We start from the raw sequence: 23,171 nt of genomic DNA, 5'->3' as shown, positions 1-23,171 counted from the left end.
AGACCCAAGGAGAGGACAGAGTGCCCTCGTTGCTCCAGCACGCAGGGAGGCTGGGCCAAGTGCCTGTCTCTGAGGCTCCCATCTACCATCCGTCAGCAGGCTTTTAGGAGAGAATTACACGTGTGATTTATTTTCAAATCCTTTCAGGTCCTGAAGGAGAGACACTCAGCACACGGCCTACTCTGTCATCGTGTGTCAACATCCCCTCGATGCCGGGAGCAGCATTACAGGATGTCAGGGTGTAATTGGATTGCACTGGATCCTTAATCTACATTTTCATTTACCAAAAGCCATAGCATTGGGAGAGCCATTTACAACTGATCCTGGGGCCCTGGGAGCAGGGGGTAGGAGGGGGGGGGTTCAGCATGTAGAAAGACAAAGGCCAGCCATAAAGCCGCGGAGTGCATGTTTTATATTTACAGTCAGTGAGTTTATAAATATATATTACATTCTTACAATCTACAATACATTCTACACATGGAGGGATTGGAGAACAGGCATCTGCTGCAGTCCAGGAAATGTCACACGGGTCAGAATAGGGAGAAACCAGAAAGGGGGCAACTAAAAGCAAAGGATTTCGGTGGTTGAGGGGTAAGAGTTTCATCACCTACCCAAACAAGGGGAGTCTATGGGGGACAGGAGCTGGGTGGCTTGCTGGCTGTCAGAACAAAAGGATTAGCACCACAATCAGGGGGAAATGGGCCTGAGGGGTAGGGGAGGTGGGACTCTGGGGAGATTCTCTTAGTGGGGATAGGAAGAAGAAGGAGGAGGAGGAGGAGGAGGGGGGGGAGGGTGATAAAGAAAGAGACAAGAGGATAAAGACAGAAAGTAATGGGAAAGAAAATTGAGAATAGGTTCAGGGCAGACAGAAATGCCCAAAGAGAGAGGAGAGGAGAAAAATGTTGAAGAGAGGTCTGAAGACCAGAAGAAGGGAACTGACCGAAGTAGAAATAGACAGAGAGACCAGCCTCCTTCACCCTTCAAGGTCACAGCTACTTTTCAGCCCTCCTCACTTCACAGTGAGACCGGGATTGGGTTAGGGATCCCCTGATCATGCCAATCCTTCCATCTTCAGGGGCCTCAGCATCTGAGGGATCTCAGAGACAATGACCAATCATTTTGATTTTAAGCAATGGTAATCCTTTCAGGGCTGACTTTGGGTCCAAGTGTTTGCAAAAGTATGTACCTACACACATGCACCCACAGATGACACATGCATACCCTCAACATACACGCACACACCTCTGATACACACGTACACAGACACACACACACCCTACACATACCCTTCATCTCTCTCATGCTCTTCAAGCATGCACAAGCCCACCTCTCTCACAGCTTGGGATAGCCTATCCTCTCTGAACAGAGGGATTTGTGTCATATGAGATGCAGAAGGACCTCCACACCAGATTTGTTGTAATACCCTGGTGACAAATTCTTGGACAGTAGACCCAACATGAGTAACAAACAAACCTCTATGGTTTCTAGGAAAGCAGGGAGTGGGTGTGGCGTTCACCCCAGTCCTACTTCCACTCTGGAGCCCAGCCTCTTCAGAGGGATGTATGTCCCTGGGACCTTCTCCATAGAATGTCACCCACAGTTGACACAAGGTCTGAGGAAAGAGGGGCAGGGAGAAAATTCTAGAAAATTTACCCTGCTCTCTTCACTCATGGATAACCAACAGCTGCAGTAAGGGTGTCAGTGGAGTGGAGAGATAAAGTTCAAAGGTGATGAACTTGCTAAAGGAGCCGTGTGGTTTATGCCCAAGTGCCCAACAGGGCAGGAGGCTTCTCTGAGTTGCTCTAATGTTTTGTGTGTGTGTGTGTGTGTGTGTGTGTGTAGTTATATTTGTGGGTCACACTCATCTACCCATTCCTTTTTGCCCTGCTAATCTCTGCCTTTGCCTGTCAATCATCACTGGCCGACTTTGGCCATCTTTGGGAAATAACAGTCCACTACCTGGCTTCCTGCAGCTAGCTTCAGCATAAGGCTCTGCCCACGGGCACCCTCCCAGCCAGCCCTGCTGCTCCACTCAGATAGCATGCTTCTGCCTGCTGATCCATGCATGCTCAACCTGAGTTCTTGCTTTTTTTATTATCATGGTCTGAAATATTGACTCCCAAAGCAGAAAACCAAATTGCTTAGATTAGAGGGAGAGAGTTCTTCCCTGAGAACCCTCAAACACGCATCTTTGTTCCAGGTTTGAAAACACTTTCCCATGCACAATGAACCTCGTGAGTCGAACCAGAACATTGTGCGCAATGGCGTATGCATGGGTACCAACTCTGGACCTCCTCAGCTAAGAGGGGATCATTTCCCAAGGCTCCATGGACAGTGTCACCCTTATGGTGTCCTCTTGTCTCATGTCTCCCTTGGCTGCATGTCTACTCCCCATACCCGGGTGGGTTCAAGGCTGAAAGGTAAGAACAACATTGGTGTCCATGTTACACGTGCTCATGTAGCCTCTCCATGCAACTGTGAGGGTCTGGGCACTCCCCGGGGTCCAGAGCCTGGCAGACCCACTTAATGTCATCCTCATTACTCAACACCATGGTGTTCCCAGCAGAACACCCGTCATCTGAGGAGATGGCTGAGAACGTGGAGAACGTCACTCTTTTCCTTTTGGAGGTAGGGGATGTGGGGGGTTCGCTTTTCTGTTCATCCCCATCTGTGAGCATGGCTCCCGCGGACCTGAACAGCTGTCCATTGATGCTGCTCTGGGAATTTGAGCTGAGAAGCAGTTTGCTCTCCTCAAAGTCCAGACCCCTGTCAAGGGCAGTGATCTGCTCCTCTTGGGAGGAGGCGAAGTTCATGGGGTTCCCCAAGAGCTCTGTCTGGTTGCTCAGCCCAACCCAGTCATGAGAATGACTCAGACCTTCTTGCTCCTCAAAGGGAACCTGTTTGTGCCTGTACTTCAGGGCAAAGGTCACGCAGTTAATTAAGAACACCAAGATCGCCAGGCAGAAGACACCCAGCAAAGCATACATCCCGATTTCTAGGTCACTCAAGCCCTTGGCGGCTTGATCAGGGTCGTGCTCCTCAGAGCCTGTGTTGCTCCTGGGGAGATCCACCTGGTCTGGGAAGCTGGTGAAGTCTGTGGCCATGGTCTGTGAGAGGATGATGTCATCTAAGAGGCTTTCCTGGCCTTCCTTCCTCTGGAAAGTTGGCCTTTTGGTTGTACTGCCCCATCCCTCCATGAGCCCCATGGAGGAGCTGCTGTAATACGACCCTTCGGGGCTCCCCCACTCCTGCAAAGGCTTTTTGGACCGCCTCTCATTGATATTCTCCACATGAAGTCCAGCCCCAGGGTGTCCACTCTCACTGCTGTTGGGGTTCCCGTCATTTTGTCCAAATTTAACCTTGATGTTGGCTGTTCCCACAGCCAGCACGCTCTTCCGCTTAGATTTCTGGCAAGATTCACTGATCAGCATCTCCACCTTTACCAGAGCCCCCTGTCCTTCATTTTCTGCAGCAATGATAGGCCACTTGAATTTGGGGTCCTGGAGAATGGAGACAACCTTCTCATCCAAGGATGTGGCCAGCAGGGAGAAATCCTTTTCATCGTAAATGTCCAACGGTGTGACAGAGCCATCACTGAACTGCACCCAGCAGCTGATGGCCGCTTCCTGTGGAGCAAGAGAAGTGGGTCAGCATACATCCAGAGGCTCAGCAAACAGGCACATACAGTGAAAACTTCCTATGGCTTCAAGGAGAAGCCAGTTAGACAATGTAGGGGAAGCCTTGAGAAGCCCTACCCTAGGACATGGAGGGGGGGGGGATGCGAATTCCTATAAAGAACCAAGCGGAGGGGGTGGCAAACAGGACCAGATTAAGCCTTCCAAAATAAGATTGGTGTTTGAGGTTGGGGGACGTAGCTCAGTTGGTGGAGTGCTTGCCTAGAAAGTGTCCATCCCCAGCACCATGTTAACCCAGGGACAGTGGAACGCAACTCTGATCCCAGCACTTGGGAAACGGGGTACTAGAACAGGAGTTCAAGGCCATCTCTGACTATGTAATGAGGTCTGGGGTATCCTCATCTAAAAAAAAATAATAACAAGATTGACTTATTTTCTGATCCGTTAGAAGACAACAGGTTCAGAGACTCCCCAGGATCTACTTCCACACAATTTTAAATGCCTTGTTGAACAGTATGGCTAGTCAGCGGGCGCCTTCATCGGGGTCACAGGTGTAAATTAAACACGGTACCATGCCATCTGACACCATCTTAGCTGCCAGTCACATTACCACACATAACACAGATTGAGGACACTGATCTAGACAGGAAGAGAAGCCCCTCAGGGTCACTGAAGGGCATGGTTTCACTGGCTCTGCCTTCTCTGGGATACAACTGTTTGTTTGGTGCTCACCTGGAGACCAAGCCTTGACTAAGGTAGGCAGGAAAACAGCGAGAGATAGTAGGAGACTTTGCCTCAGTTTCCCCCACCACACTTCATTTAGACCAATGGGAAGAAACTTGGGGACACAAAGGCAGCCAACAGCCAAGGTCCTTGTATGTCTCCATCTCTTGCCTTCTGCACTTCGTGTTTAGACGTCTTCATTCATTCATAACATGAGATGTGACTTCATTGATGTCTTCATTTTAAGTGATGCCTTCGATCTTGGATATGTAAGTGAATGGGCACTTACTGGGACGTAAGGTAAGCCCCCCACATTGAGGGGCTACCATGATAGCTCAAAGCAAAGATATGAGGTGGTCATTATGCACAGTAAGATTAAAAAAAATGACAAGATCTCAGGGAAGAGGAGCTGGAGAGATGGCTCAGAGGTTAAGAGCGCTGACTGTTCTTCCAGAGGTCCTGAGCTCAATTCCCAGCAACCATATGGTGGCTCACAACCATCTATAATGAGATCTGGTGCCCTCTTCTGCCCAGCAACACACATGCAGGGAAAACTGTATACATAATTAATAAATAAATCTTTTAAAAAAGGATTTTTTTAAAAAAAAAAGATCTCAGTATCATCTTACACCTGTCAGAATGGCTAAAGTCAAAAACACCAATGATAGCCTGTGCTGGAGAGGCTGTGGAGGAAGGGGTACCCCCATCCATTGCTGGTGTGAATGCAATCTTGTGCAACCACTGTGGAAATCAGTGTTTTGGTTTCTCAGGAAATTCGGGATCAACCTACCCCTGGACCCAGCAATACCACTCTTGGGAATATACCCAAGAGATGCCCTATCATATGACAAAAGCATTTGTTCAACTATGTTCATAGCAGTATTATTTGTAATAGCCAGAACCTGGAAACAACCTAGATGCCCTTCAATGGAAGAATGGATGAAGAAAGTATGGAATATATACACATTAGAGTACTATGCTGCGGTAAAAAACAATGACTTCTCGAATTTTGCATGCAAATGGATGGAAATAGAAAACACTATCCTGAGTGAGGTATCCCAGACCCAAAAAGATGAACATGGAATGTACTCACTCATAATTGGTTTCTAGCCATAAATAAGGGTCATGGAGACTACAATTGGTGAATCTAAAGAAGCTAAATAAGAAGGTGAACCCAAGGAAAAACATATAGCTATCCTCTTGGCTAAGGGAAGTAGACAAAATTGCCGGGGAGAAAATTGGGATCTTGGGGGTGGGGTGGCATGGGGGGTAAGGGGTGATGGGGAGAGAAAAGTTAGAAGGGAAGGAGGGGGAAAACTTGGGGAAACAGGAGGATTGGGATAAAGGAAGGTTGGACAGGGGCGCACTGAACCACAATTCTTAGTTAAGGGAGCCACTTTAGGGTTGGCAAGAGACTTGACTCTAGAGTGGCTCCCAGGAGCCCATGGTGATGTCCCAAGTTAGTTCCTTGGGCAGCTGAGGATAGGCAACCCGAAATGACCCTATCCTATAGCAATACTGATGAATATCTTGCATACCATCATAGAACCTTCATCTGGTGATGGATGGAGATAGAGACAGAGACCCACACTGGAGCACTGGTCTGAGCTCCCAAGGTCCCAAAGAGGAGTGGAAGGAGGGAGAAGATGAGCAAGGAAGTCAGGACCACGAGGGGCGCACCCACCCACTGAGACAAGGGGGCTGATCTAGTGGGAGCTCACCAAGGCCAGCTGGACTGTGACTGAAAAAGCATGGGATAAAACCGGACTCTCTGAACATGGCAAACAATGAGGGCTGATGAGAAGCCAAGGACAATGGCATGGGGTTTTGACCCTACTTCATGTTCTGGCTTTGTGGGAGCCTAGCCAGTTTGGTTGTTCACCTTCCTAGACAAGGACGGAGGGGGGCGGACCTTGGACTTTCCACAGGCCAGAGAACCCTGACTGCTCTATGGACTGGAGAGGGAGGCGGAGAGGAGTTTGGGGGAGGGGGAGAAGGGTGGGAGGAGGGGGAGGGAAATGGGAGGCTGGGAGGAGGCGGATACTTTTTTTCCTTTTCTCAATAAAATAAATAAATGAATAAATAAATAAATAAATAAATAAATAAAAAGATCTCAGGGAAGAGAGGGTGGGAACCAGATGACCTGGTCTCCCAGTCAGGACCTGAGAGTTCCCCAGGGCTCTAGCCCATCCATTCCCCACTGTTGATTGTGTTTTCTCTCCTCCCCCCCACCATCCTAACATCCCTCACTAGTGATTAAAGTTAAATGTTTCGTGGGTGGTGTTTAGCTGCAAAGAAACAAAGGAAGACCCTCAAAGGTGGTTGGTGGCTTCCATACCTTCCTTTTGTTAGATGTTGGCTTAAGCCAGGCACCACAGGGGAAATTGGCCAGGAAGCGGTGCAAACACCACAGGACCCAGCACTGATCTGCCAGTTTGATTTGTTGCACCAGGAAGTCTCAGCAGGAAATGCATAAGGATGACTGGCTTTTTGAAGTTGTCAGATCAGGCTCAAGCTGCACAAGGGGACTGAGGGCCATGTAACCCTACCCCAGCACTACCCTTAGGGGAGCAGGTGTCACTCTGCATGTCAGGGGTGCAGTATTCTATTCTGGTTGGGCCTTAGGACTTTTTAATTCTTAACTGGCTGTGGTCCGATTTTTATCATCCGCTGAGCTAGGAAGAAAGCTCATCGCTCGCCTTTCCTATCTGTACTTTGCAGGCTGCTGTCCGTCTTTCTAGACAAAAGGCTTGGTTTTTGCCAAGAATTCATATCTGTTACTGGGGGTATCAACTCTCTAGTGTTTTCTAATCCCAAATCCCCCACGTAAGACTGTGCTATCAGGGCTCAGTGATTGGCTAGCACCTGAGAGGGGAACTTGAGGTGCAGGTCCAGCTGGGAGATAGACGGTTGGAGGTGGTGAGTTGGGCTCTATCTTCTTCCTGCTGTGAGCATGCTCAGTCTCTGCTGCTGCCCAGTGCTGTGAGGGAGGCTAAGTCTGGCAACTCTCCCTGCTGTGGTGGAAGAAGCGTTTCTGGTGGGTAGGGAAGCTTGCAGAAAAGTCTCTGTGGGTTGGATGAATACGATTCCATGTAGAGAGAAATGATGGCTATCCTTTGCTGTAAAGTTCACCTCTTTCTCTGTCCAGCTCCAAAGAGGAAGATAGGCATATTCTAGTCTATCTGTAGACCTATTGTACACAAACCACTGAGTCTCTCTCTCTCTCTCTCTCTCTCTCTCTCTCTCTCACTATTAAACTGCACACATTAGAGTATATTCACACACAATGCCCACACAACACAAGTAATACACACTACATACATATACATATGCAGAGTATATAGTACACATGCAGACACATACACAAACACACACACAACACAGGATGCCTAAACAAGATCCACACATACATGCACCCAGCACACAATATGCTTACACAGGCACATAGACATACACATAGGCACGTGTATGTACATAACAGACAATATAATACCCAAAGTACACATATACCCACATGCAGACACATACACGAGAACATATAAGACACACAGATTGAAACATCGCCAAACATATGTCCCATGTGGGTTGAACTTTTGTCAACCTGACTTAAAGCTAGAGTCATCTGGGAAGAAGGGTCTTAAATTGAGAAAATGACTTCATCAGATACATTTGCAGGCCAGTCGAGGGGCATTTTCTTTTTTTTTTTTTTTTTTTTTTGATTTTTCGAGACAGGGTTTCTCCGTAGCTTTTGGTTCCTGTCCTGGAACTAGCTCTTGTAGACCAGGCTGGCCTCGAACTCACAGAGATCCGCCTGCCTCTGCCTCCCGAGTGCTGGGATTAAAGGCGTGCGCCACCACCGCCCGGCGAGGGGCATTTTCTTGGTTAATGATTGATGTGATCCTAGCTCACTGTGGGTAGCGCCGCCTCTGGGAAGGTGGTACTCAGTGGGATAAGAAAGAAGGCTGAGCAAGCCATGAAAAGCAAGCCAGTGAGCAGAATTCCTTCATAGCCTCTGCTTTAGTTCCTGCTTTGAATTCCTGCCCTAATTTTCATCAGTGATGGACTGTGAGCTATTTTAGACATAGTGATTATCACAGCAAAAGAGACCCAAGACACATCCATACACACAACACAAATGCACAATGCAGCCTGTTATCATACTGGCTTCAAATAGCAAGAAAAGGATGACATGACCTCGTGTTAGTTCCCTTCTTCTGCCTGAACAATAAGGAGAGGCAGGATATTATCTCTATCAGCCTCCAAGCCTGCTGGAACCTGGCTGTAGGTTGTGGTAATCCTCAGTTGTCTACCCATGCCTCCTCTACCTCACGACCACTGCTAGATGAAGCCAGCATGCCAGTCCTGGAGGACTATTTAGACAGCAGGAGAGTGTGACCCATCCAGGCCCCCACCCCAGCACACTTGAGTGTGGAGGACAGGAGAGCATCTTCTCAGTGCTTCTGACATGAGTGGCCGATGGTCACCTGCTACAATGTTTACCCATCTACTTCAAGGAGCCAGGAGGCAAGAGGCTTTGCAGTCTCATGTTAGCAGCTCCTTTGCAGGCAAGAAACACAGGTCGTGTAATACCTGTTTGGAGTATGTGAATCTCCTGGAAAGAGCCTTCATCTGCCATGGGGTTCTCACTATGGGGCATTCACCTGGTGTGAAGTCTCCTTGATGTGTGAGCTCTCTGGTATTTGCTGACCTCGGTTGACGCACATTGGCCATAGCTGGTGTATGGTGACCTCACCTACTGTGTGCTGACCTCACCTGGGGTAAGACTCGGCCGATGCGTGTTTTAGGCTCCACCTCCTTACCTGTTTGGGCCTCTGCAGAAGTTCCTGTGCCACTGCAGTGGCGAAAATGGCTCTGTTGCTTCCGGGGCTGAGCTGTAGGGACAGCGAAAGCCCCGTTACCAGCTGGACCCCGAGGTCTGTAATGGTCACCTTCTCATCCAGCACAGTGATGGTCTTCTCGGCAAGGATGGCATCTGACAGAGGGGACAGGATCTGAAGGGCAGAACCAACATGACAAGGGGAGGCTCTCTGTGGTTACTGCACTTCATCCATCACATGCCATGCGTGAGGGCATGCAGGGACCATGAGAGAAAAGGAGCCTGCATGAGCCTGCTGGAGCAGAAGCAGACTTCCTCTAACACTAAGCTTTGATTATGGAAATGCGGTGATGCAATGTGCTTCCACATACAACAGCATGGAACAGAGGGATACCCATAGGTGTGCAGAGGGATACCCATAGGTCAATGCTGGCTGTCACTGTGAGCCACTCTTCTCCTTAGCAAGAGGAATTAATGTCATTGTTCTTCTGAGCCTGTTGATTCTTATACACACCGTGGGCCATTTCTGCCATTACCAGTGCACTTTTATCTAAAATCATTCAACTTCCAAAAGCTTTCACATACCCGAGAGAACCGTGACCTGACACCCTAACTGTACATTTATTTCTGTCTCGCATGTGAAAGCCAGCATGGGACTATAAAGTAAGGCTTCTTGAGGCTGGAGAAATGGCTCAGTGGTTAAGAGCACTAACTTCTATTGCAGAGGACTTGGGTTCACTTCCCAGCACCCACATGGATGATCACAACCACCTGTAACTCCAGTTCAAGGGGATCTCACGCCTCCTTCTGACTCTTCTGGCCCCTGTGGTCACCAGGCATGTGTGTGGTGTACAGACATAATTACAGGGAAAATACTCATATACATAAAAATCAATCAATCAATCAATCAATCAATCAATGAATAATATCTAAAATAGTATAAGGCTTCCTAATTCAAATACCATCTAATCTATCTCCTGTCCCGGGATCTTCAGTTTCATAGTTTGAGGTCTTTTTTTTTCTTCAACAGGATCTCACTGTCTAATCCCAGCTGGTCTAGAACTTACTATGTAGAACAGGCAAGTCTTGAACTCACAGAGCTCTGCCTCTACTTCCCTAAAGCTGGGGTTAAAGACTTGTATCAACACGTTGGGATTCGACTCCACACACTTTGAGAAAGCCTGAACCATGAGATCCAGGGGCATCTTGAAATCTTGTCTTGCCTCACATGACACCCACCCTCACCCACACCAACTCCCCTTCTGAGTCCAGCCTGGTCTTGATGTCCTCTGCATACCTCTGGGGACCAGGGAGCATGATTTTCCCCAGCCCAGCTCAGCTTTAGAAGGATGAAGAGCTGGCTTCCTACACTTTGTTTATCCTCAGCCCCCTGGATAAGTGAGGTCTGCTCCCCTGTCCACCTTGCTCTTTTGACTTTGGAGTTTCAGAGCAGCTTCAGCAAACCAGTTTTCACAAGTTCCAACCAACCCCCACCTCTGGATGTCTGTGGCCATTTAAATGAGAGTGGGCATGACAGGAAAGACTCCAGAAAAAAGTGAATGAACTTGGTGGATCTGCCTCAGGACTGGATGCCCTGCTGTGCCAGTTCCTATGCTTCGTACCTAGGAAGGCAGTCCTTTCCTCCTTGCTAACATACGATTCCTTTCTGGACTGGAATCAACTTTGAAAGTGAAGTTTAAAGCCAAACCCTTCTCTAGGTCCAGGCTCCCAGCTATTGATATTGCCTTTCAACTTTCTTCCTAGTTCTTTGATAGAAACAACATTAAAATTTTCATTTATTATTATTATATTATTACATTATTTTTATTATTGTGTATATTGTGTATATATAGCTCAGGGGACAACTCTTAGGAGTAGTGATGACTCTATTATTAATAGTATTTTAAATTTATTTTTCATTTTGAAAATTTTTGAGACGATGATATAATTCCATCGTTTCTCCCTTCCTTTTCCTCCCTCCAAACTCTTCCATGTTGCCTCCCTTGCTTTACTGAGATGGAAGAACAGGTGACCATGGTCAGTATGGAGAAGACAGCCAGGCCCATGAGCCAGGCAGGGTGAACTTCTCTCTAGGATTTTGCTTCTCAAGCTGGTAAGACCTGCTATGGCTTTGGGGACATGGCCAAGAAGAGGTGGAACCCTGAATCGCCAATGTACTGTGTGAGGGGTCTCAAGGTCCTTGTCGTATATCACAAACTGTGTATGTTGTGATTTCACTGAAGCAAGCCCTGGGAGACTCTGTTCCGAGCAATGGCAGACAGCTGAAAGCTCACCTGGCAGAGCAGTGGAACAGAAAGCCCCACTCAACCCTGCAGATGCCTCACCTGGATGGTGGTCATGCCCAGCTCCTGGCCAGTCAGGATCTGCCCTCCTTGTAGCTTGGCGATTCTGGGCTCCTCCACCTGCATGAAGTCAGTTATCAACTCCGTGATGTCCACCTGCCAGTCAGAGCCCAGCAGGTAGGCCAGGTGTCCCCCGGGATCAGGTGCCTCGGCCACAAACTGGGTCAAGACTCGCACCATGGCATGTTGGTACTGGAGGGTGCAGCCTCGGCCCTTTTTCTCATCATCATCTTCCTCTTCACTGTCCCGAGCTGGCCTGCCAAAAGAGAGTTACTTGTTGGGGCAACTGTTGGGGACTCCATGAGTCTACTTCCAAAGAGTCTTGCTTGTTTAAGGCTCGGGTGACACACAGGAGATCCATGGTGTTTAACCAGCGCTGTGACAAGAGTTCAGAATGGAGAAGTACGATGGGGGGTGAAGAGCTTCCCAAAGATCACACTTCCTGACATTTTCTCTCTACTCCCCCTCATCAAACGCTGAGCGTGTTTTGTAACTCTATTCAAAAGTGACTGGAGAGTCCTTCCCATTGTTAACATTTTTACTAACTATATTAATGATGTATAACAGCAGGTTTCATGATGACATTTTCATATATGTATTTTGATCATATTCATCCCCATCCCCTCTCTCATCCTCTCCCACTCTTACTGATGCCCTTCATTTTACTCACCAGCCCCTTCTATTTTGTGTCTTTTGTTGTTTCGTGGGTGGACCAAGCAGTTTCACTAGGTTGCTTACAGGGACAGTGTGATAGGTTATTTACAGGAGTATGGGCATGTGAGTAACATGTCTGAACCACAAAAGACAATGTCTCTCCCTCCTCAGAGAACATTACCTGCCAATAGAGATCAAGGGTCAAAAGGCTCCTTTAAGACTTACACTCAGCTAGTATTTGCTGGGTGGAAGAATTCACAAGCCCTTTTGTTCGTTTCTTAATACGAGGTCCCACTATGAGGCCCAGGTAACAACTCTTCTGCCTCAGCTTCCCAGGTTCTAGAATTACAGATGTACTCCCTCATGCCTGGCTACCTGATTGGGTTTGAAGACAGTGATATCAACGTAGTTTGTAATCTTCTATGGCTTCTGTCACTGGCTCTCTCTGATGAAGCAAGATGCTGAGTTCTGAGCTGCCTGCCCTATGGGGACATCCAGCTGGCAGGTACCTTGTCTACTGATTAGCAGCTAGTGAGGTGTTGAGTCCTTTGGACAATGCCTGAGTGAGTCTTCTCTGCAGAAGCCTCTAGATGGGGCACCAACCTACTAGTAGACCTCAGCTTTGAGATCTCAGCTTTCAGGACTTCATTAACCCATATCTGGCTGCTTCTGCACAGAATATGAGAGGCCGTGCACATAGTCCTTCAAGCCATACTGAGTTTTAGATTAAGGCCCCGCATCATACAGTGTTCTGATTTCCTTTCTGTTGCGTTGATAAAATACTCTGATGGAAAGAAACTTGGGGAAGAAAAGGTTTATTTGGCTCACACATTCAATTTGAAACCCATCATTGAGAGAAGTAGGGGCAGGAACTCAAGCAAGAACTTGAAGATAAGAACCAATGGAGAATGCTATTTGCTGGCTTCATGACTTACACTTATCTAACTTTTTTATATAGCCCACAATCACTTGTCTAGTGGATGGTGCTGCCCAGAGTGACCTGGGCTCTCCTGTATCAATTAATAATTAAGGCAATCCTCCATAAACATTCACATAGACCAACCCAATCTAGGTAATTCCTCAATAGAGATATTCTGCTCAGATGACTCTTGTCTGTATCAAGTTAACAATTGAGGCCAACCCAGGACACACAGCAATGTGTAGTTAACTTGACAAGGTTGTGACCACTAGCAACGTCCACTAAGTCAGCACCTGGAAGAGGTGAGTGTTTACTTTGAGGTTAGTGAGATTCTGTAATCAATGCAGACAGGGACAGGTGGTTTCAGACAGACTGTCTGCTACATTGTCTGATACATTGTATCACTGTCTGATACATTGTACACACTGGTCTATTCCCACCATCATTCCAGCCTCCATTCACATATCAGCGACCCGTTTCTCAGAGAGCGCACAGCTCTATGTGAGTCCATTAGTACCAGACCTGGCTAGTTGCATCAGCAGCAGAAGCAGCAGCAGCACCACCAGCAGCAGCAACAACAACAACATCGACTTCACCATCTATCCCAACTCCTGAAAACCCAGTTTTCCAAAGAAGCATCTTCAAGAACCATCTTCCCACTGTCCATAGCACCAACACCCTCCTCAAGCTAAATCCTCTTCCAGATGTCACAGAACTAGAGGTGTGGACCTCAAAGGTGAAGACTATCAAGGTCCTCCCAGTGACAGCCTCAGAAGTCTTTCCTTGTGTGCTGGCACATACTTACTTACTCAGACATTTGCAATGTTTCCAGTGCATGGATATGTATGCACTGAGGTCCCTGCAGTGATGGTCAAAAAAGAGAGGCTGAACTTCTGTGACTTTACCTCTCTGATCCTTATCTGGATTTCCTATGACTGACAGGAGGTTTGCCTCTCTACCAAATTCTGCCCACGTGTGCAATAGGTAAACAACCAACAATAGGTTGGTGCCCACTATGGCAGACAAACTTCAGATGTCTCACCAGAGCCAAGTGCTCAGGGCATCTGCTGCCTGCTTCTTCCTAAAGTCTGCCAGTTTTCTTATCCTGAAACCCATCCATGTGACTCCCTCTCTAAGCTCCTTTTTCTTTAGCTGGAGGCTTGTGGTTGGTGTCCAATTGCCCATATGGCAGGTTCTAGGTGCTTGGTTCCAGTAAGTCACCATGTGAACCCTTGTGTCTACTCTTGCTTTTGCCTAGATAGGTAGTTAGCCACTCGTGTGTGTCCCTCCTCAGCATAAGCACAATGGACATGACTTTCTGCTATGTATGCCCAATGCCCAACACACACACACACAAACTCTCTCTCTCTCTCTCTCTCTCTCTCTCTCTCTCTCACACACACACACACACACACACACACACACACACACACACACACACCTACCTTTTGTTAGAGACAACAGGGACCCTCCAGCCCTTGATCTGGTTCAGCTCCATGTCTGAAACCTCAATCTGCAGTGGTAGCCGTGGTACCCACACTGTCATCTCCAGGGGGCTGCTCAGGTGCTGGTAGGTGAAGCTGACTATCACATTCACCTTGCCCTTCATTTCCTTCCCATTGACAAAGACATAGTCACATCTGTCAGAAACCTGGTTGGGAGGAGGGAGAGAAGCAAGGAGGAGGGAGGTGAGCTTCATCTCATTCTACAGATTGGGGAAGAGGGTTGAGTCATGTTTGGGACTCATCATTGTGAAGTAAAGCAGGCACAAGCCATTGCTTTGAATGAAATCCCTGATGTCAGAACAGAGCCTGCTGGGGTCTTTGCAGATGGGGATAAGGGTCTTTGATGTGCCGTTTTGGTAAGTGAAGTTGTACACATTAATTTGTTTGTTTTTATATTGTTGTGTTTGTGGCACGCATTTGTGTTTGCATGCATGCGTGTGTACATGCACGTGCATGTGGAATACCCAGGTTGACATTAGGAAGCAGCCTTGATTCATCTTCCATCTTACTCATCAAGGCAGGGTCTCGTAATCAAATCCAGAGTTCACCTATATGGCTATTCTCGCTAAGTAGTTTGCATTGGGTATCCCTTGTGTCTGCCCTCCAAGGGTAGGATCACAGACAGGCTGCCATGCCCACATGGTATTTATAAGGGTTCTTGAAATCCAAACTCAGATCCTCAGACTCTCAGGATAAGTACTTTTTAACTCTGGAGCCATTTCTCCAGCCTCAAAGTGAAGGATCTTGATAGATAAAAAATTAGCCTAAATTATTTGGGTTGGTCCTGGAGAGCTTCTGGTTATCCTTTTGAGAGGGGCACTGGTAATTTAGGAGAGGGAAGCAGACACTGTGGCTGCGGGGGCAGGAGGCTATATTGCCAGCATGGAGGTCAGAGAGGGTTGGGAATGGGGAAAGTCAGATTGGAAACTGAAGAATTCCAGACCGATGCCTGATTCCAGATTCCAGATCCTTGACCTTCAGAACAGCAAGGGAATAAACACATTCTTCCAAAAGAGAGCCGGTGTGTGGTTCATTGGTCCCAGCAGAGGGTGGATCCAGAGTGGAATAGGAGGATGGACCTGGGGAAAAGAATGAGTTCCCTCACCTGTGTCTGCTGGTCAGCACAGGAGAGAAAGGCAGGTGTGAGGAACTTCTATCCACTGACAATAGGATATATGGATACAGGTCAGGGATGCCTGCTGAGTTCACCCCAAGTATCATCTCAGCATCAGGACCACACAGGAGGCCGGCACTATTATCAGCAGCATCTCACATATGACAAACCCAAGGCTAAAGGACACTGATGACTCATAACACCCCAAGGCCATGGCGAAGAGTAAGGGACGACGTGGCTTGCTGTCCCTCAGTCTGCCCTGCCCCCTCACAGGTGCCATTTCAGTCCCAGGGCTCTTACTTTCCACCTTAAAGGATGGAAAACCTACTTTTAACACTTAAAGGGGTGTGAAAGAAAGCAGACAGAAATGAGTAGGTTGTGCAAAGATCACAAAGACCTTTCTAGTGAAAGCCCCTTTGTCTGCTTCAGAGGCAGCGTGGATGCTGAATGCACAGGACGGGCTATTGTGAGCCTCAGCCTGGGTGGGGAGGTCGATCGATAAGTGTGAAGAGAAATGGGCACCCGGCTCCATCAAGGCGGACTTTGCCATCTTCAGTGTCTGCCAATAGCGAAGGTACTTAAATCTGATTGCATTGTCCAGTGGGACTAGCGATGGCTGGTTTATTATAATTTGTGGTCTGGCCAGAGCTTGCCTTGCTTCAGGGCCCAGGGAGTATTTAATTTAAGGCCTTTTCTCTTTCAGGATATCTGCTTATATTCAGGTTGAGCATTCTCAGAGGATCAGACACCTTGAAAGAAAAAGTGGTTGGGATAAGGGGGCAAGAAGAGAGGAAGGAAAGGAAGAAAGAAGGAAGGGGAGGAGAAAAGGTTGGGGGAGGGGGAGACAGGAAAGAGATGAGGGTGGAGGAAGGAGGAAAAAGGGAAGGAAGAAGAAAGGAGAGGATGGAAGGGCAGAGGGAGGAAGGAAAAGAAGAGGATACTATATGACAAATTGCTGGTCAGAGTCATTTCTTTTTTAAAACAACCTAGTCCTTCATGACCTTAACTCTCTTGGCCTTGCTGCCAAGCAGGTGACCCATTTAAAGGAATTTGGAGCTCATCCCAGCCAAGAGAGCCACACAGCCTGCCTTTGAACTGAAAAAGATGTGGGCTGAGGTACACTAACCATGGCTTTGAGTACACTCAAGCTCTCGTGTGCATGTTCTTTGAGTACCCTCATCATGGTTCTTCGACTCCGTGTTTGTTCTTTGATGTGACAACATACTGTGATAAGTGTTGGTGCAGGTGAGAAGGCTTTGGAAGGTTGTGCACTTGAGGACCTGGGTCTGTGAAGTAGGGTTGGGTGAACAAGGTCAGGAGACATTAGAGCAGGGCTGTGCACAGGCCCAATGCCCTGTGGCCGTGGGGCAAGAGCTATGCTCAGGACATCTTGTGTCCATAGATCAGGGCTGAACTCACACGTGGTGTGTGAGGTATAAGCTAAGGCTAAAGACAAGCCACCATGAGAGGGATTGGAGGCTTGAGAATCTGTCTCTTTGGCTCTCTGAAGACACCCATGGGGTGCAGTCCACATCCTGGACTCTGGGGTAGTCAAAAGAACTGCTTAATAGCGATTTCTGGATCTTTGGGATGTCAGGGTTTGCCTTCTGCCTTTGCTGCTGCTGAGTTAGGATGTGACCATCACGGGTTATAAGCTGGGAACACCAGTGACAGGTGTCCCTTTCTTGCCGGGACTATTATTATTCTTCTGCTGCCGTATAGCTGCTACCTCGCTGTTGGTGAGATGGTGGCTGATGCCAGGCCAAGATCTCAGAGCTGAGGCTACACATTGCTGCTGGCACAAGCAGGGGTCAGAGGTCCCGGTGAGAAGAGCCCTTCCTTAGTATGAGTCACCATAGCATCACTCTGATGCAACACAAAAGAACCATGTTCCAAAGACTGTATTCATCAGTCAGAACCTGCCAAATCGATGGCATTAGTAGGCTAAGCCTGACTGAGTGAGACAGATGAAGACAAGCAAGCTCGCACAATTCTAACTATCAAAAACTCACAATGAGCCAAGAATATAATTGGGGTCCCCACTGAGCAGGAGTCTCTGTCTTAAGTGGCCTCAGTCACATCACTTTCAACCTCCAGGTTGCAGGAAGGGCTCTTCTAATATAAAGGGCGGTCAATGAGAGGAAGTGGAGGCAAACAGGAAATACGGTCACAGGAGAGATATGGAGCTGGACAAGCTTCCCATCAAGAGGATGCGGGGATGGTGGTGGCATGGGGTGGGAAGTGCTTGGACAGGACACAGACAGTAGTAGTCTAGCCTCAAGGGGAGACTTTGGTGATTAGTTCCTGGACACAGTTCTCCTGTGTGCTTGGGAGGTCTTGGCTACAACCTAGAGACACCAGTGGCTACAGATAATACTAATTTTTATCCACTTAGAAAATGTTTATGTGTGTGCGTACACACATGTATTCACATGTGTGTTTAGAGGCCAGGGGTCAAATTTAACTGCCAGTCTCAGGGATGCAGTGAACTTCCTTTGAGATGGTATTTTTTTTCCATTGGTCTGGAGTTCATCCAATGAGGCTCAGCCTTTTGTCCAGAAAGCCCCTGGGATCCTCCTGTGTCTTCCTCTGCATCAGTCTTAATACCAGTGTGCATCGCTCTACCTGGCTTGGGGGCTGGACGGATGGCTCAGCAGTTAAGAGCACTGGTTGCTCTTCCAGAGGACCGGTGCTCACTTCCCAGTACCCACACAGGAGCTCACACCTGTCTGTAAGTTCAGTTCCAGGGCTTGACACCTCACACAGACATACATGCAGGCAAAACACCAGTGAACATAAAATAAAAATAAATTTATCAAAATGTGGGATTGGGGGATTGGACCGAGAGCTTTCTGCTTTCCAACAAGCACTTTACCAACTGAGCTATCTCCCAGGATAGATTCTTTTAAATGAACTTTTGACAAATATATTTCATTGTGTATATTCAAGGTTTATAAAATGTTACTTTGGAGTTAACAGATGGAGACATTAATACAGTGAAGGAAAAGTCATGTATCCTTGTCTGGTATAGTGACAAACATTTGTTTCTGTGGCAGGAACAGCTGGAATCTCATTCACCAGGATTTCAGAGTCAAGCCTTAACAGCTAGATCTGCAGGAACCTTCTGAGAAGTGTGGCTGAGGTCACCAAGCTCACGGTCACTATGCATGGTAGCTATGGGTGACTCAAACCTCCTTCTGGTTTCACCTCCTGCCTGCTGTCTCCCGGTTCTTACCCTGCTTAACAGTGTCTCAAGTCCTCCCTCAGGAAGGCAACACACATGACTGTCCCTCACCAGCTCTGCCCCAACTAGTCTCCCCTATGCTTTTCCAACTCTGGAAAACCTGCTGTACCTGGGCTGGCCTTGAGCTGGTAAAATAGGAGCCTCAGTTCCTAAGTAGACAGGGATCCCCATGCAGGGGCTGGGAGATTCACACGGGAATTGTTCTTAGGGAGCCCACTGCAGCAGGTCCTCTCTCTCTTTCCAGCCATAGCTCCAGGTGCTTAAGCTTCAGGCTCTCCCCGCTGGGAGGTGAACCAGAGAGATTCGACCATCTAGGAGAACCGTCCGGCTTCATCCCTTCCCCTTCAAGTATGATGACTAACGGTACATGTCAAATAATTTATCAACCAGCACTTTACAATGTTGCCGGCTTCAAGGAATGATCAAGTAACACTCTCGAGTTCCCTCCACCATCCATTTCCAGCCGATCTCCCCTGCTCCATGACGGAGACAAAGCTAATATTTCTGACTCTCGTGTGCATAATCCTGGCACTTATGTGAATTTAATGCTAGCTCTAGCTCTTCTGGTTAAATGCTGGCTGGATTTAAATCTTATCTAAATATCACATCTGTGACAAAATTTATGTTCTCTGGATATTTTTTTGGATATAATGAACTCTTATCTTTCCTCCCTCAAACTGAGCAAACAGTCACATTCCACAAGAGGCTGGCATCTGAGTCTCAGGCTGGCGGTACCCTCTTACGGATGGTCTTTATCTTGGGTGAAAAAAAAAAAAAACCAACCCAGCGTTAGTAGTGATGGTAGAGGTAAATACCGCAGCTAACATTTAAAGTTTGCTAATGCAATATGCTGTGTGTAGCATTAAAGCCTTACTCCATCTGTTCTTCATGGTAAATACACTAAGTAATATGATTTGGATGTGAAAGTCCCCCCCTCCGCGCACACCTCAGAGGCTCATCTGCTTTAACACTTGACTACCAGATGGTGGCGCTGTTTAAGGAGGTTGTGGAGCCCATAGGACTGTGACCCTGCTAGCAGAAATAAATCATTGAGAGTAGTGGGCCTTGAAGATGGAATCTATTCATGCCGAGGCCTGAGCTATCTACACACACACACACACACACACACACACACACACACACTGGATCGGGGAGATATCTCAGGGTGCAAAGCACTTACCTTGAAGGCATAAGGACCTGAGTTTGGATACTCAGAAGCCAGGTAAACCTGGACACAGCAGCACAACCCTACAGTGAGGTGGAAGGTGGGACAGGAGAATCTCAGAATCCTGAGGGCCAACTAGATTGGAGAGCATAGCAGAGACTAAGAGACCTCATCGCAGGGTGGACGGTGTGGACCAACACCCAAATTTGTCCTTTGATCTCTTCATGGATGCTGTGGCGTTTGTGGTCTCTGTACTCACACATAAGAACAGACGGCACACACACACATATGCACACACATGCACACACACAATATGAGAGCAAATTAAATTAAATGGTAACTAGGCTATGTTCTTCATAAGACAGTCCAGATGTAGGGATGGAAGACGCGTACACAGTGAAAAGGCCAGATGAGGATGAAGAGCAGAAGGCCACATACACCCCACAGGAGGCGGCAGAGGAGAACCCAATCCTGCCATCACCTTGATCTTGCACACATATATGTATATGGCAGTGAGGAAATAGATTTCTTCTATTTAAGCCATTCAGCCCACCCTGAGGTACTTTATTATAAATAGCCTAAAAAAGACCACGCAGTTGACAGTACAGGTGAACGCAGTCATTTAAGCAGGCCCTGGAGACCATTTTCCTATTTCAGGAGATAGTCACCAGCGTGGATGAAGAAGAGGCCATTAGGGACTCAGGGAAACTGGCCTCTTGAGAAAGCTTCATGCATCAATGCAGATGAAAGCTGGATTTAGGGAGAGCTGCTTGGCCAGAGCCTTCCCAAGGTCCCACCTGTTTGGATTACTGTATTCCTATGGTATTCCAGCGAGATGGCAGGCACTAAGAGCACCGTTGTACCAAACAGGAGACAGGCACCCAAAATGGAGCCGCGTCTCTAGTTCTCCTGGTGTTGTGGTTCATTTGAAAAGCTAACTGCTGCAACCAGGAAGAAGGTCTCAAATGAGGAATCATCTAGATCAGATTGGCCTGTGGGTTTATCACTGTGTGTGTGTGTGTGTGTGTGTGTGTGTGTGTGTGTGTGTTAACTGTGAATTCAGATGGTACCCTGAATACGGGAGGCGCCATTCCCTAGGCTGGGCTCTGAGCTGTATAAGGGTGAAGAAAGCTGGCTGAGTGTAAGCAGAAGAGAGCAGGCAGTGAGGGCACATTGTCTCTCTGTTCTCTGCTATGGATGTGATATGATTAGCTTCTTCAAAAAGAGAAAACAGAAATCAAGCTAGCTGGGAATGTTTTAGAATCGAGGTTTTTCGATCCAGGCTACTTCCTCCAGTGTTTGAGACCATGAGGGCTCCTCTGAGAAGCAGAAGTTGAGTAAGGAATGTGTTGGGCGGAAACACTAATGAAATCAAAAGGGAAGGAGTGGCTCTGGAAATAAAGATTGGCAGAAGGGAGGTTGCTAGAGGGCATTCTCGCTGTTAGAAATAGCCAAGCCTTATCCCACGGTCTTAGTTAGTAGATACAGCCATCCTAAAGGCAGCCTAGAACAGAGGGGCCCCCATGAGCTGCTTACTGGAACCTATTTTTCCTCAATACCCCCCAAGGCCAAGTGAGACCCTTCTTGAGGGAGTACGGCAGCTTCATCTTTGTGTGCCACATCACGCCTCTTAAGGACTATGGAGAAGAAAGCTACCATGTCATTAGAACTTTTAACAGCTGATGTTCCTCTAGAACCCTCGTCACATGCCCAGGAGATGCTGCCACTCCTAGCAAGTGTCAGCCACTTTCCTGGGGAAGAAGGAGCAGTGTGCTCAGAGAATGCTCTCTTTGGTCTCAGAACACATGTCTGGAGGCTGCCATTGTCTTTCTGTGGTTACTCACGAAGTGTGGATGGAAGATCATTTTTATAGTAATAACCACCTGTTGCCACTCTGCCTTAGCTCCAGTTGAGAGGACTTGGTGGCAGTCACAGCGGGAGGCTGCCCGGTACATTGTGGGATGTGAAATAGTACCCTGGCTTCCACACTAGATGTCAGCAGCACCCTTACAGCAGTGGGGACTACCACAACGACTTAGATACTGTCAAAGGACCCACAGGGTCTCCCCAGAAGTGCTATGATCCATGTTTTCCATGTGTTTATTTCAGCCACACAAAGGTCCTCTGCCTGTTGGATCTTAGGGCCATCTACAGAATAAAACAAGAAACTCCAAATGTCTCAGCGTCATTGGCCATGCAGACAACAGGGTCCTCCCAAATCTTCCCTTATAGACAAATGACCATTGCTGTAGATAAGACATAGGGCTCAATGAGAGGCAACCCGCCAGTCATCTCCACCACGCCTGCTCTTCCCAGAGATCTTCTGAAGCTGGAATGATCCCATCTTCTTTTTCCAGACAGGCAACTCAGGCCCAGATGAATTGATGCATACAGCAGATTGTGTTTTCCAAAGATGGCCATGGCCCATTTTGTCCCTCATCCTCTTCTTTCAAGTGATCTTATGATGGTCCAGTTAAAGAGCTAAACCCAACTCTATCCTGGTCTCAGAACTAGCTTAAACAATAGAGTTTAATTCCAGCGAGTCTGAGATCTCTCTGTCATGGTCTCTTTATCTTGCTGTCTCTTTATTTGTCTCTATTGTCTTCCTTCACATCTCTTTTTCTCTGTATTTCTCTCTGTTTCTCTTTCTCTCTATGGAATGGAATGACATGAGACTGAATTCAGCCAGGTCTCAGAAGAGCAAGGCTCTGGGAGTGGGAAACTGGAAAGACCCTCTACTCTAGCCTGGGAGCTTTCTGACCTGTTTCCTCCCATGCTAATGATCCTTCCTCTCCTCCAAGAAGCACAGAGGACACAGCTGTCCGCGAGTCAGTGTTTATGCATTCTCTCTCTCACACATGTATTTGAGTGGATCTGGATATACTTGCGCAAGCAGGTGGCTGTGCAGGTATGTGAGCATGCCTGGAGAGGCCAAGGGATGAGGTCAGGCATATATTTTTTTTTTAATTAGAGATATATCTATTTTTTAAATTTCATTTTACATTCCAACCA

The 23,171-nt window shown here is 47.6% G+C and overlaps 1 protein-coding gene across 1 annotated transcript in view; it reads right to left on the bottom strand.

The window, feature by feature from the left end:
* Positions 1-321: 321 nt before the first annotated feature.
* The window catches only part of Tmem132d (transmembrane protein 132D), a 624,928-nt gene continuing 602,078 nt past the window's right edge, over positions 322-23,171 (bottom strand). The window contains exons 6-9 of the mRNA XM_041648864.1: positions 14,577-14,782; positions 11,541-11,814; positions 9,179-9,370; positions 322-3,626 (exon numbers count right to left, since the gene is read on the bottom strand). Of these exons, the coding sequence (XP_041504798.1) occupies positions 2,445-3,626; positions 9,179-9,370; positions 11,541-11,814; positions 14,577-14,782 (1,854 nt within the window). The 3' untranslated portion in view covers positions 322-2,444. The remainder of the gene's footprint in view (positions 3,627-9,178; positions 9,371-11,540; positions 11,815-14,576; positions 14,783-23,171) is intronic.

The sequence above is a fragment of the Microtus oregoni genome, unplaced genomic scaffold (genome assembly GCF_018167655.1).
Source record: "Microtus oregoni isolate MIOR12 unplaced genomic scaffold, Mior012 000003F_ref0000135, whole genome shotgun sequence".
Taxonomy (NCBI): domain Eukaryota; kingdom Metazoa; phylum Chordata; class Mammalia; order Rodentia; family Cricetidae; genus Microtus; species Microtus oregoni.
This window is presented reverse-complemented; position numbering and strand designations above follow the sequence as displayed.